The sequence below is a fragment of the Dipodomys merriami genome, unplaced genomic scaffold, assembly GCF_024711535.1.
Source record: "Dipodomys merriami isolate MVZ:Mamm:240054 unplaced genomic scaffold, mDipMer1.0.p SCAF_19, whole genome shotgun sequence".
Lineage (NCBI taxonomy): Eukaryota > Metazoa > Chordata > Mammalia > Rodentia > Heteromyidae > Dipodomys > Dipodomys merriami.
The window spans coordinates 28,939,379-28,953,533 of record NW_027203270.1 but is presented as its reverse complement, the minus strand read 5'-3'; the positions used below and the strand labels follow the sequence as shown (position 1 = coordinate 28,953,533).

General features: G+C 40.7%; 1 protein-coding gene across 2 annotated transcripts in view; it reads right to left on the bottom strand.

Annotated features, from left to right (window-relative positions):
* Nucleotides 1–901: 901 nt before the first annotated feature.
* Fbxo47 (F-box protein 47) overlaps nucleotides 902–14,155 on the bottom strand; it is a 32,489-nt gene continuing 19,235 nt past the window's right edge. For both annotated transcript variants that reach the window (XM_070026860.1, XM_070026862.1), the window contains 5 exons: nucleotides 8,819–8,995; nucleotides 7,113–7,259; nucleotides 5,558–5,700; nucleotides 1,869–2,028; nucleotides 902–1,014 (listed from right to left, as the gene is read on the bottom strand). In XM_070026860.1, the coding sequence (XP_069882961.1) occupies nucleotides 902–1,014; nucleotides 1,869–2,028; nucleotides 5,558–5,700; nucleotides 7,113–7,259; nucleotides 8,819–8,995 (740 nt within the window). The remainder of the gene's footprint in view (nucleotides 1,015–1,868; nucleotides 2,029–5,557; nucleotides 5,701–7,112; nucleotides 7,260–8,818; nucleotides 8,996–14,155) is intronic.

Sequence of the window (14,155 nt, the reverse complement as noted above, 5' to 3'; positions counted from 1 at the left end):
TCTATCCATCTATCTATCTTTATCTTGTCCCACCTAGGCCTATTCCAGGAGGTTTTTTTTTTGCTCCAGGTTAGTACACTACCCCTTGAACTACAGCTCCATTTCCAGCTTTTTGGTGGTTAAGGAGATAACAGTCTTATGGATTTTTCCTGCCCAAGCTAGCTCGAATAGCAATGCTCAGATCTCAGCCTCCTAAGTAGCGAGGATTATAGATGTGAGCCACCAGCACCTGGCTATATTTCTTTTGTAATGTTTTTACTGTAATTTCCAGGAGAGTATGAAAGATTATTTAATTGTACCAGACAGTTTATGCTTTCCTCTATTTATAGACCTTTTGTATGATGTATAGACCTTTGGTATGATTCAACACAGACACATACTCTTTTGGATCTTTTTTTATCTGCTAGTTTATATAAAACATCAGTGAAATATAATGTTCTTCATCATCATATGCCAAGAAGATGGTAAAAAAATGTGTTTTATTTCAAACACATTCTATAATACCACTTTGCAAATCTTCACAAAACATTCAGCATAAGAGAATGGACACCACTATTTAGTGAATTTGGATCTGCTCAAACTATAAAACAGAACCAGCTCTTGCTTCAAAAATTTACAAAACAGGTGGGACTGACCTTAGATTATTGGACAGTTAACATTCCATTCCAGTGTGGTCTATCAAACCCCAAAGAGGCAGAGTTGTTTTCGAGAGAAACTAAAACATATTCCTGGGTTTATTTGTTATTTTTACATTAACAGTGGTGAAAGTCATTGCTGCTAAAATCCTAAGCAACTTAGAATTTTTAGGTTCCTTAGATGATGAAAAGCCTTGTAGATGCTATCTTCAGATGTGAAAAAGTAGTTCAGCAATGTTTTTTCTAAATGCAAAGCTTTGGAGAATTTAGGAAGAGACAGTATTCATGGTCATGTATAAGACCTCCTTATGGAAGTTAGCCTGAGCATGTATAAGATGGAACAAGTTCAAAAAGTCTCTGTTATCCTCATCATGATCTCCTATATGCCATACACAGGAATAGACAGTAGAGAAAAGAAAAAGATAAAATTTTTAAATATAAGATTTAGAAACAAAAGATGGACTAATTGTTTCTAATAATATTTAAACAGAAGGTTCTGTTAGTGATCTTTACTAAGTCATATATTACTATTGAAATCATGAAATTATATCAGAACACTGGATTAGAAATCAAGAAAAATATCCTATTCCATGATTTATTGCTTCTGATTATGATCTGGGACAAGTCAGGTAATTTCTCTAAGCCTTTGTTTTCTCATCTATAAAGCAGAGTTAAATATGTTGGATGCCTAATAAAACTGGAAAATATTTCTTGAAACCTACATAAATACATTATTGTGAGGATTGTGATAGCTGGTAAGTGAGCAAATTAAAATTTCTTGTTGTGAGCCGGGTGCTGGTGGCTCACGCCTGTAATCCTAGCTCTGAGGATCGCGGTTCAAAGCCAGCCCGGGCAGGAGAGACTGTGAAACTCCTATCTCCAATAAACCACCAGAAAACCGGAAGTGGCTCTGTAGCTCAAGTGGTAGAGCGCTCAGAGTTCAAGCCCACGACCGACCAAAAAAAAAAAAAAAATTTCTTGTTGTGCATAATTGAAACTGGATTCTTTTAGAGCAGATTTTTCAACCTTATATTCTCAATTGAAACTAATATTGAATTTTGAAAGTAACTAAGCCAAAACTAAAAAGAAAAAAAAGAGCTCAAAGAAAAAGTGTCTGCCCCTTCCTTTGTTAGTTTTGAAATATCAATCTACACAGAGTCTAGAGAGAAGTCTTCAGTGAAGACTAGAAAGCACTTTTGTTCACATCTGTACATTGTATACATTCTTACTCACCAGATATAACTGACTGTAGCATTTCCATTATAACACAGGCAAAGGCACTTGCTACATTCTGCAGGAAGTTATTTCTTTCCATCTGGCTGTTAAAGACTTTGCAGACATTTTGCATCATTTTAACGGCCCAATCCATGCGATACAGTTCTTTCTCACACACCTGATTTAGACATACAAATCATTATTCTAGGTCTACATGTGAAGAAAAGCTGTAGAACTTGAAAATGGTGTTGAGATGATGGCTTATGATATAGTATTTTTTATATAGGACACGCTACTGAGTTTGTAGATGGGAAATGCTCTTATATCTACTAATCTTTTGCATCCAAGTCATGCACTTTTAGTAGAAAAACATTATTAAAAAGATTAAAGCCAGGTTCAAAATTATCAGGGAATTATTTATTAATGTAAAAACTGATACTGAAAATAAAATTAGGCTGGGAATGTGGCTTAGTGGTAGAGCGCTCGCCTAGCATGCGTGAAGCCATGGGCTCAATTCCTTAGCACCACATAAACAGAAAAAGCTAGAAGTGGCACTGTGGCTCAAGTGGTAGAGTGCTAGCCTTGAGCAAAAGCAGCTCAGGACAGTGCCCAGGTCCTGAGTTGAAGCCCCATGTCTGACAAAAATAAAATAAAATAAAATAAAATAAATGAAAATAATATTAGCCAGGCACCAGTGGCTCATTTCTGTAATCCTAGCTACTCAGAGATCTGAGGATTAGGTTAAAGCCAGCCTGGGCAGGAAATTCCATGAAACTCCAATTAACCACCAGGAAACCAGAAGCGGCGCTGTGGCTCAAAGTGGTAGAGCAGTAGAGTGAAAAGCTCAGAGACAGCACTCAAGTCCTGAGTTCAAGCCCCATGACCAACGGTCCCCCCACAAAAAAAAAAAGAAAGAAAAAAAAAAAGATTACATATTCCTACCCAAAATTGACTGAAAGGTAAAATGTTTATTTACTAATATTCTAAATGGTCAGTTTAACCCACACAGCCAAACAGATAATGTACAGCATAAAATAAATTGTATGGTTGGGCACCAGTGGCTCACACCTGTAATCCTAGCTACTCAGGAGGCTGAGATCTGAGGATCATGGTTCAAAGCCAGCCCAGACAGGAAAGTCCACGTGAGACTCTTATCTCCAATAAACCACTAGAAAACTGGAAGTAGCGCTGTGGCTCAAGTGGCAGAGCACTCACCTTGAGCTGTAGAGTGCAGGGACAGAGCCCAAGCCCAGAGTTCAAACCCCATGAATGACAAATATAAATAAATAAATAAATAAATTGTGTGTTAGTAGAAATAAGTAATCTTAATGTTAGTAGAAATAAATAATCTTTTTGTTGTTGTTGGTCATGAGCTTGAACTCTAGGCCTGGGTGCTATCTCTGAACTCTTCAGCTCAAGGCAAGTGCTCTACCACTTGAGCTATATAGTTTCACTTCTGATTTTCTGGTGATTAATTGGAAATAAGAGTCTCACAGACTTTCCTGCTTGGGCTGTCTTTGAACCACGATCCTCAGATCTCAGCCTTCTGAGTCGCTAGAATTACAGGTGTGAGCCACAGGCGCCCAGCTAAATAAATAATTTTTTTTTTTTTGTGGGGCCTGAACTCTGGGCCTTGGCGCTGTCCCTCAGCTCTTCAGCTCAAGGCTAGCACTCTACCACTTGAGCCACAGCACCACTTCCGGCTTTTTTTCTTTTTGCTTATGTGGTGCTAAGAAATGGAACCCAGGGCCTCATGCATTCAAGGCAAGCACTCTACCACTGAGCCACCTTCCCAGCCCCTAAATAAATAATCTTAATTAGACAAAAAAAATTTATGTGCAAATTACTGTACTAGGCACTATAAAAGAAATGTGCTGGGTGCATGTAGAAAAGGCTTTCTTTCTTTCTTTCTTTCTTTCTTTCTTTTTTCTTTTCTTTTCTAGTCTTAGGGGCCTGAATTCTGGGCCTGGGCACTGTCCCTGAGCTTCTTTTTGTTCAAGGCTAGCACTTTACCACTTGAGCCACAATGCCACTTCCAGCTCTTTCTGAAGATAAAAGTCTCAGGGATTTTCCTGCCTGGGCTGGCTTCAAAATGTGATCCTCAGATCTTGGCCTCCTGAGTAGCTAGGATTACAGGCATGAGTTACCAGTATCTGGTTTAGAAAAGGCTTTCTAGAAAAGCTTCTCTATCCTTAGTGATGTTCTTCCTACTCACTACAGTACTACCAAAGTGACCTTCCCGAAACACAATTGGTCATCTATCTCCCTTCCTTAAAACTCTGCAGCAACTCCTTATCTGAAACTGTGTTCAGGCTCATAAAATGGCTTAAAGCCCTTTCTTTAGCGTCTTCTTTCCTATCTAAATATTGTATTTTACTTTCAAAAATAATACTGAGAAGAAAGAATACAATATGAACAATAGTACTGGGGACTGGGACTATAGCTCAGTGAAGGAAGCTTAACCTATGCTTGATACTTTAGGGTTATAATGATGGGGTCAGGGAGAATCCTGAACTGCTTACAAAGCTCTGAATATATAATCATGTAATTTAACTTCTCTGCTTCCCTGGATAGTTTCTTGTTACTCTCCTGCCTTCTTGCCTGGTAACTTCTTACTACTCTATGTGTGTGTGTGTGTGTGTGTGTGTGTGTGGCTTCTTCTGCTCAAAGCTACCACTTTAGTCACAGCTCCACTTCCAGTTTCTGGTGATTAATTGGAGATAAGAGGCTCGTGGCCTTTCTTGCCTGAGCTGGCTTTGAACTTCAATCCTTAGATCTTAGCCACTTGAGAAGCTTTACAGATGTGAGCCACCAGGGCTTGGCTGTCTGTGAGACTCTTATCTATAATTAACCACCAAAAAGGCAGAAGTAGAGCTGTGGCTCAAATAGTAGAGCACCAGTTTTGTGAAGAAAACGTGCAGGGACAATGCCTAGACCCTGAGTTCAAGCCTCAGTGCCTGTCTAGCAAGTATAAGGCTCTGAGTTAAAAACCCCAGTACTGCCCCAAATAAGACAAAACAATCCCTCTACCCCGCAAAAAAAAAAACAAAAAACAAAAAACAAGAAAACAAAAAAGAAAACTACCAAATGGGTTGGGAAGTTGGCTCAGTGGTAGAGTGCTTGCCTTGCATGCATGAGGCCCTGGATTTGATTCCTCAGCACTACATATGCAGAAAAAGCCGGAAGTAGGGCTGTGGCTCAAGTGATAGGGCACTAGCCTTGAGCTGAAGAGCTGAGGGACAGCGCCCAGGCTTAGAGTTCAGCCCCCACAACTGACAAAAAAAAAAAAAAAAAAAGCTACCAAAAACTAAGAATATAAATATATTTCAATACTTAAACTCTTCATTAATACTTTATACACATTTCAGTTCCTTACAGGCAGCTACCTGGTCAGTCAGTTCTTTTTTTTTTTTTTTTCCTGCCAGTCCTGGGGCTTGGGCACTGTCCCTTTTGCTCAAGGCTAGCATTTTACCACTTAAGCCACAGCACCACTTCTAGCCTTTTCTGTTTATGTGGTACTGAAGAATCAAATCCAGGGTTTCATGCATGCCAGGCATGAAACCACTAAGCCACTTTCCCAGTCTTCAAGTCAGTTCTTAATTTGTATGTTGGTGCTGAGAATGGAAACTAGGGCCAACTAGGCTAGAGTCTCTGTCATTGAGGGACAAACCCAGAAACTTGTTTTTTGTTTTTGTTTTTTTACTTACCAAAGCTAAAAAGACTGTGAGTTTTGCCAGCTCAAAGGCATGTCCATTCACAGCTTTACTAGCCATGAAAGAGAAGCAGATGCTGTTCCCACTTAAGATGAGGAGATGAGCATTATTCTCTAGAAGCCACTCCCGGGGAATCACTTTTATTAGGGAAAGAAAAGTTACTTGATGAGAAATTATACAATAAGTATAGTAAGCATCTTTAAATGCACGCAATAGTGTATTGTGTTATTAAATATCAGTGCCAAGGAAAACACTCAAATGTTTTAGTTTTTCAACTACAGCCTTCAACCGGAGACTGAAGTTATTGCCACGTCACAGGAGCTTTCACAATTGTGTTAATAATATTAAATAGTAAAAACAATTCTCCTACACATGTCAGTTGGAAAAGTGAGAGCATGTCATATGGAAAAAACAAAAACAAAAAATAAAGAAGGAAAAAAGAATAGCTTTGTAAACTTTAAAATTGAAAGCAAATTGGTTCACCTTTCTTGTATTAGAAGAAGGCTTTCTTTTTATATAACTTAGAAGGGTGCTTCTGAGAACTTGCAAAATAGGAATTAAGCTTTCAAATAATTAATAATAATATATTTATAAAACTAATAATTGAAAGGAAGTTGATTAAATACATTTTCTTCAAACATAATGTCAAACTTTTAAAATATGTTAAGGTAATTAATGATTTCTAATAGATCCTTCATTTGTTTTTCTTTTGTTGTTATTTTTTTGTCAGTCACGGGGCTTGAACTCTGGGCCTTGGAACTATCCCTGAGTTTCTCAGCAAACAACGTGTGCTCTACCACTGGAGCCACAATGCCACTTTGTGTTTTCTGGTGGCTAATTGGAGATAAGAGTCTCACGGACTTTCCTGCCTGGGCTGGCTTTGAACCACGATCCTCAGATCTCAGCTTCCTGAGTAACTAGGATTACAGGCATGAGCCACTGGTGCTCAGCAATCCTTCATTTGTTATACCTTACAATTTTTTGTGTGTGCTGGTCCTGGGACTTGAACTCAGGACCTGAGTGCTGACCTTGAGCTGCTTTTTTGGTTCAAGGCTAATGCTCTACCACTGAGCCACAGTTTTATTTCAGACTTTTTTATGAGAAGTTAGAGATAAGAGTCTTATGGACTTTTCTGCCTGGGCTGGCTCTTAACTGAGATCCTCAGATCTCAGCCTCCTGAGTAGTTAGGATTATAGACATGAGCCACTGGCACCCAGCTTGTCCTTACTTTTTTTTTTTTTTTTTTTTTTTTTTGTCTGCCGTGGGTATTAAATTCTGGGTCTGGGCGCTGTCTCTTAGCTCTTCAGCTCAAGGCAAGTGGTCTACCACTTGAGCCACAGAGCCACTTCCGGTTTTCTGGTGGTTAATTGGAGGTAAGAGTTTCATGGACTTTCTTGCCCAGGATGGCTTTGAACCACGATCCTCAGATCTCAGCCTCCTGAGTAGCTAGGATTAGAGGCATGAGCTACGGGCACCAGGCCTTACAATTTTCTAACAATATTCCAATAACCAACTCTATTGCACTACATTAGTAAATATATATTTTTACCTGATAGTTCATCTAAAAGACTGATAACATCATCTGTTGACCATTCTTTGCTGTTTATGTCATACAGCAATTTAATGGCATCAGCCAAACATTTCAGACTGGATTCATCTGTAGGTCCTTCTATCATCTTCTTCCAAACCACCTTTCCTGAATTGAAACAAATGCTAGGCTATGACAGAATAGTTGGTTTTGTGGTAAAGGCTTTAAGGATTCTTTATTTATTTTTTATTTTCTGCTTATGTGGTGCTGAGGAATTGAACCCAGGGCCTCATGCACGCAAGGCAAGCACTGTACCACTGAGCCACCTTCCCAGCCCGGCTTTAAGGATTCTTTAAAGTGGATATTGGATTGCATAATGGAATTTTGCTATAAATTTCAATGTTTCTAACTAATGTGATGAAACAAAGCAAACAGTTGGACTGTGAAAAATAGTACTTGCAGTTCAAACATGACATTATCCCACAGCAGAAATTGTTATAACTTTGCTAAAATAAAATAAAACCTATTGATATCCTTCCAAAATTGAAATACTATCCTTGAGAGTCTTTCAAATCTTTCACATTGAAATAAGTCATTGAGTCAATTTTTTGGTTACTTATCTATAACCAGTTCTCTTTGTAGGTTATACACATTTGTGTAAGTGTGTATGTGGGTGATTGGGGGGAAGGGGAGGGGAGTTCCTAGGGCTTGAACTAAGGGCTTGAGCACTGTCTCTGAGCTTTTTGTGCTGAAGGCTAGTGCTTTACCACTTGGAGCCACAGCACCATTTCTGGCTTCTTTGGTAATAAATTGGAGATAAGAGTCTCACAGACTTTCTTGCCTGGGCTGGCTCTGAATCACAATCCTCATATCTCAGCCTTGTGAGTAGCTGTAAGCCACTGATACCTGACTCATACAACATTTTAATCTTACTGCTACAACTCAACATGCTTTACACTGATTACCTCCTGATATGAATGAACGTGGACTAAGAAAACACATGATAATTTTAGCTGGTATGGTGGGTCATACCTAATTACTTGGGAGGCAGAGCTCAAGAGAATTGCAGTCTGAAGCCAACCCTGGGCAAAATGTTAGTGAGACCTTAACTCAACCAATAAAAGGCTGTTAATGGTAGCACAAGCCTGTTATCCCACCTACACAGGAAGAATAAATAGGAAGATCATTATACAGGCTGCATAAACATAAGACTTGTTTAAAAAATAATGAAAATAAGCTGGATTTTTAACTCAAGTGGTAGGGTGTCTGCCTAGCAATCAAGAAGCCCTGTAGTTCCAAACAGGAGTTTACACTTAGTACCATTACCACATAAAAAATGAAGTAAAATAAAAGCATAATTTTAACTTTAAGCAAAATTTAGGCAAAAAATTATAAAAATCAGATTATACACTAAAATGTAGTAAAGCATCAATTCTGACCACTATTTTATTTCTTAATAATATTAGTCCCCTCCAATGACAAACATAAATCTTGATTTAAGATAATATTTAAAATTAAAAAGCAGCTATTTCAGGTAAACAGGGATAGAAATATATTTGGTAATTGGCTACAACAAAACAAGTTTTGTCTTGAAGCTTAAGTTATATACAAGTTATGTAGAATAACATCTATGAAGTTATGGAACAGAATTTAGTCATTAAGAAACTGAGCAGATTAAAAAAGATAGTTTTCATAAAACAAACAACTACAAAAAGTTAGGTGCTCACCATTCTGAGGTGATATTGGCCCAAAGATGATATATAGTAATCTTGCTTGATTCACCATTGGCCATGGTTTTAATATTCTAGTCAGCCAAAAAGCAGAATCGCTTCGATGTGTCCAGTGATCAAGCAGTACATTTCTACAGAACAGTCTGATTCTTAACTCCAACTTATGGATACTTCCTATGAAGGCAAAGAATCACAAACCATTTTTTTCCCTTAAAAACATGGATTGCATATTTGATAGTGATTAGAGCAAGCTATTAACACTGTGGTTAATATAGTGATCATAAACTGTGTGTCTAAACAGGAAGGCACCAAGAGATTATTGGTTCTTTTTTTTTTTTTTTTTTTGGCCAGTTGTGGACACTGTCCCTCAGCTCTTCAGCTCAAGGCTAGCGCTCTACCACTTCAGCCACAGTGCCACTTCCGGCTTTTTCTGCTTATGTGGTGCTGAGGAATTGAACCCAGGGCCTCATGCATGCAAGGCAAGCACTCTACCACTGAGCCACCTTCCCAGCCCCAGATTATTGGTTCTTAAGATGCCTTGATGCCGGGCGCTGGTGGCTCACGCCTGTAATCCTAGCTACTCAGGAGGCTGAGATCTGAGGATCGTGGTTCAAAGCCAGCCCGGGCAGGAGAGACCGTGAGACTCCTATCTCCAATAAAACCACCAGAAAACCGGAAGTGGCGCTGTAGCTCAAGTGGTAGAGTGCTCGCTTTGAGCTGAAGAGCTGAGGGACAGCGCCCAGGCCCAGAGTTCAAGCCCCACCACCGACAAAAAAAAAAAAAAGATGCCTTGATTATGTAGTTTGACTCTCTTTTTGTCTTACCTTTCTGATTTATACTCAATACTCTGAATAATAGGTAGAGAACATGTATTTTAATATATGTTCAGGGCTAGGAATGTGGCTTAGTGGTAGAGTGCTTGCCTAGCATGCATGAAGCCCTGGGTTCAATTCTTCCATACTACATAAACAGGACAAGCCCAGAAATGGTGCTGTGGCTCAAATAGTACATGCTAGTCTTGTACACAGAGAGTTTCAAGAACTGTGCACAGGGGGCTGGGGGTTTAGCCCAGTGGAAGGGCGCCCGCCCGGCGCACGCAAGGCCCTGGGTTCGGTCCTCAGCCCTGGAAAAAAAAAAAAAAAAAAACTGTGCACAGGCCCTGAGTTCAAGCCCCTGAACTGGCAAAAACAAAAACAAAAACAAAAAATAAGTTCACATATATCAGAATCTTACACAGTTTCAGTTTTAAAAAGGAATGAGATAACAGGAGCTGGTGGCTCATACTTGTAATACTAGCTATTCAGGAGGCTGAGATCTGAGGATCACAGCTCAAAGCCAGCACAGACAGGAGAGTCTGTGAAGCTCTTACCTGCAATTAACTACCAGAAAATTGGAAGTGGAACTGTGGCTTAAAGTGGTAGACATTCGTCTTGAGCAATAAAAGTTCAGGGACAGTGCTCAGGCCCTGAGTTCAAGCCCTGTGACTGACAAAAATAAATAAGTAGGTAAATAAGTGCAGAGAAAGGTCAAAAGAATTAACAATTTAGATTGATCTTGAACATATGAGGAAACTAATAAAAGTTTTTAATCAGAGCTAGGCACTGGTGGCTCATGCCTGTAATTCTTGCTACTCAGGAGGCCAAGATATGAGAATTGCAGCAAAGTCCTCAAGACTCTTATCTTCAATAAACCACCAAAAAAGTTGGAAGTGGAGCTGTGGCTCAAGTAGTAGAGTGCTAGCCCTGAGCAAAAACGTTTAAGGACAGCACCCAGGCCCTAAGTTCAAGATCCAGACTCAGCTTTCTGATCTTTTTTTTTTCCGGTTAAGGGGCTTGAATTCTGGGCCTGGGCGCTTTCCCTGTGCTCTTCAGGCTCTACTGCTTGAGCCACAGCTCAAGCCACAGCGCTACTTCCCGTTTTCTAGTGGTTTATTGGAGATAAGAGTCTCTCTCTCTCTGTCTGTCTCTCTCTGTCTCTGTCTCTGTCTCTCTTTCACATACACACACTCACACACACACACACAAAGAGTCTCACAGAGTTTCTTGCTGGGGCTGGCTTTGAACCGTGATTCTCAGATCTCAGCTTCCTGAGTAGCTAGGGTTACAGGCGTGCCATTGGCACCTTGCTCTGATCAGTTTTTGATCAAAGGAGAGCATAATAAATTGTGTTATTGATTCATCGGGCCTCTGAATCTGCCTTTTTCTGGAGGCTGAGGCAGGAGGTTCACAAGTTTGAGGCTAGCTTGGGTTACATACTGTCTTAAGTAAATGAAACCATGAATTAACAAATAAGTAAATCTGTCCTTTTAATCCACAATGTTTTACAATGAAATACTTTAAGCTTATTATTATTAATTTAAAATTTTTTTGCCAGCCCTGAGCCTTAAATTCTGGGTCTGGGTGCTGTCTCTAAACTCCTTTTGTTTAAGGTTAGCACTCTACTACTTGAGCTACAAAACCACTTCCAGCTTTTTCTGTGATTAACTGGAGATAAGTCTGACAGACTTTCCTGCTCTGGCTGGTTTCAAACTGCCATCCTCAAATCTCAGCCTCTTGAGTAGCTAGGATTAGAGGCATGCATCATGCCTGGCTTTAAAGTTTCTTTTCTTTTCTTTTCTTTCTTTCTTTTTTGGTTGGTCGTGGGGCTTGAACTCTAGGCCTGGGCACTGTCCCTGAAGTCTTCAGCTCAAGGCGAGCACTCTACTACTTGAGCCACAATGCCACTTCTGACCTTTTCAGTTTATGTGGTGCTGAGAATCGGGCCCAGGACCTCATACATGCGAGGCAAACACTCTACTGCTGAGCCACCTTCCCAACCCCTAAAGTTTCTTGTACATCACTTCCAATACCTGCTCCCTCTCTCCCCAGAAGTAATTATAATCTTGAATTTTGATTTTGTCCCTCCTATGTTAGTCATATTAGTCAGGGTTCTCCAGAGAAACCACCAAGAGGATAGACATTATCTTTGTATATATGATTGTGTGTGTTTGTGTTCATGTATATTGTATATGTGTGTGTGTGTGAATGGTAGAGAGAGGGAAAAAGAGGGGAAAGAAGAGAGAAGAAAAAAGAAAGAGGAAGAGAGTTTCATATAGATTCAAAGGCTGTCTGCTAGGTGAATTCCTTGTTATTTTGAGAGTTAGTCTTTTTATTTTTTGGTCGTGGGGCCTGAACTCTGGGCCTGGGCACTGTCCCTGAGCTCTTCAGCTCAAGGCTCGTACTCTACCACTAGAGCTACAGTGCCACTGCCAGCTTTTTCTGCTTGTGTGGTATTGCCAGCCCTGAGAGTTAGTCTTGGTCTATTAGGGTTTTCAAGTGAATGGATGAAGTCCCCTACATTATGGAGGATAATATGCTTGATTAAAAGTCTACTGATGGGCTGGGAAGGTGGCTCAGAGGTAGAGTGCTTGCCTCGCATGCATGAGGCCCTGGGTTCGATTCCTCAGCACCACATAAAGAAAAAAAATAATAAAATAAAAATCTACTGACTTGGGGCTGGGAAGGTGGCTCAGTGGTAGAGCACTTGCCTTGCATGCATGAAGCCCTGGGTTCAATTCCTCAGCACCACATAAGCAAAAAGAAAAAAAGCCACAAGTGGCGCTGTGGCTCAAGTGGTAGAGTGCTAGCCTTGAGCTGAAGAGCTGAGGGATAGTGCCCAGGCCCAGAGTTCAGGCCCCAGGATGGACCAAAAAAAAGAAAAAGAAAAAAAAAGTCTCATGGACTTTTCTGCCTAGATTTGAACCAGGATCCTCATATCTCAATCTCCTGAGTAGCTAGGATTACAGGCATGAGCTATCTGTTTTGGCTCTTGTGTATGTGTGTGTGTGTGTGTGGTGTGTGTGTGTGTGTGTGTGTATGTATGTGTGTGAGTGTGTTTGTGTGTGTGTGTGGAGGGGGGCTCCTGGGGCTTGAACTCAGAACCTAGACACTGTCTCAAAGCTTTTGTGCTCAAGGCTAGCATTCCACCACTTTGAGTCACAGCACCACTTCCAGTTTTCTGGTGGATAATTGGAAATATGAGTCTCACGGACTTTCCTGCCTGGGCTGTTTTTGAACTGGGATCCTCAGATTTTAGTCTCCTGAGTAGCTAGGATTACAGGTGTGAGCCACCAGCATCAGGCCCAATTATGTTGTTTTTTTGTTGCTGTTGTTGGTTATGGGGCTTGAACTCAGGGCCTGGCCACTGTCCCTGAGCTCTTCAGCTCAAGGCTAGTGCTCTACCACTTTCAGCAACAGCTCCACTTCCATGTTTGTTTGTTTGTTTGTTGCCAGTCCTGGGGCTTGAACTCAGGGCCTGGGTACTGCCCTTGAGCTTCTTATTTATTTATTCATGTATTCATTTATTTTCTGGTTGTGAGGCTTGAACTCTGGCCTGGGCGCTGTCCCTAGCTCTTCAGCTCAAGGCTAGCGCTCTACCATTGAGCCACAGTGCCATTTCCAGTTTTCAAGTGGTTTATTGGAGATGAATCTCACAGACTTTCCTGCTGGGACAAGCTTTGAACTGTGATCCTAAGATCTCAGCCTCTTGAGTAGCTAGCATTACATGTGTGAGTCACCAGTACCCAGCCTTGAGCTTCTTTTGGTAGGCTAACACTCTACCACTTGAACCACAGTGACACTTCCAGCTTTTTCTGTGTATGTGGTACTGAAAATGGAACCCAGGTCTTCATGTATTCTAGATAAGCACTTTACCACTAAGCCACATTCCCAGTCCCACTTTCAGTTTCTTTTTTTCCTCCCCCCCCCCCCCACTTCCAGTTTCTGAGAGGTTAATTGGGTAAGAGTCTCATGGGGACCTTCCTCCCTGGGCTAGCTTTGAACTGCCATCCTCAGCCATCAGCCTCCTGAGTAGCTAGGATTGCAGGCATGAGCAACAGGCATCAGGCCCAAGTGTTTTTTTCTGTTTGTTTGTTTGTTTTTTTTTTTTTTAAATCTTTTTGTATCTGTGTGTAACTGTAAAGTTTAAATATATAGGCTGGGCATGTAGCCAGCATGCTCAAGGCCCTCGATTTGATCCCCAGCAATTGCAGGGAAAAAGACTAAATGTAATTGTTTCATATGTACATTAATAGTACTATATATACTATAAAAATACCTTTTTTGTTTAAAATTGTTTTTTTTTTTTTGGGTCCGGTTGTGGGGCCTGAACTCTGGGCCTGGGCACTGTCCCTCAGCTCTTCAGCTCAAGGCTAGCACTCTACCACTTGAGCCACAGTGCCACTTCCGGCTTTTTCCTTTTTGCTTATGTGGTGCTGAGGAATCGAACCCAGGGCCTCATGCATGCAAGGCAAGCGCTCTACCACTGAGCCACCTTCCCAGCCCCTGAAAACTGGGG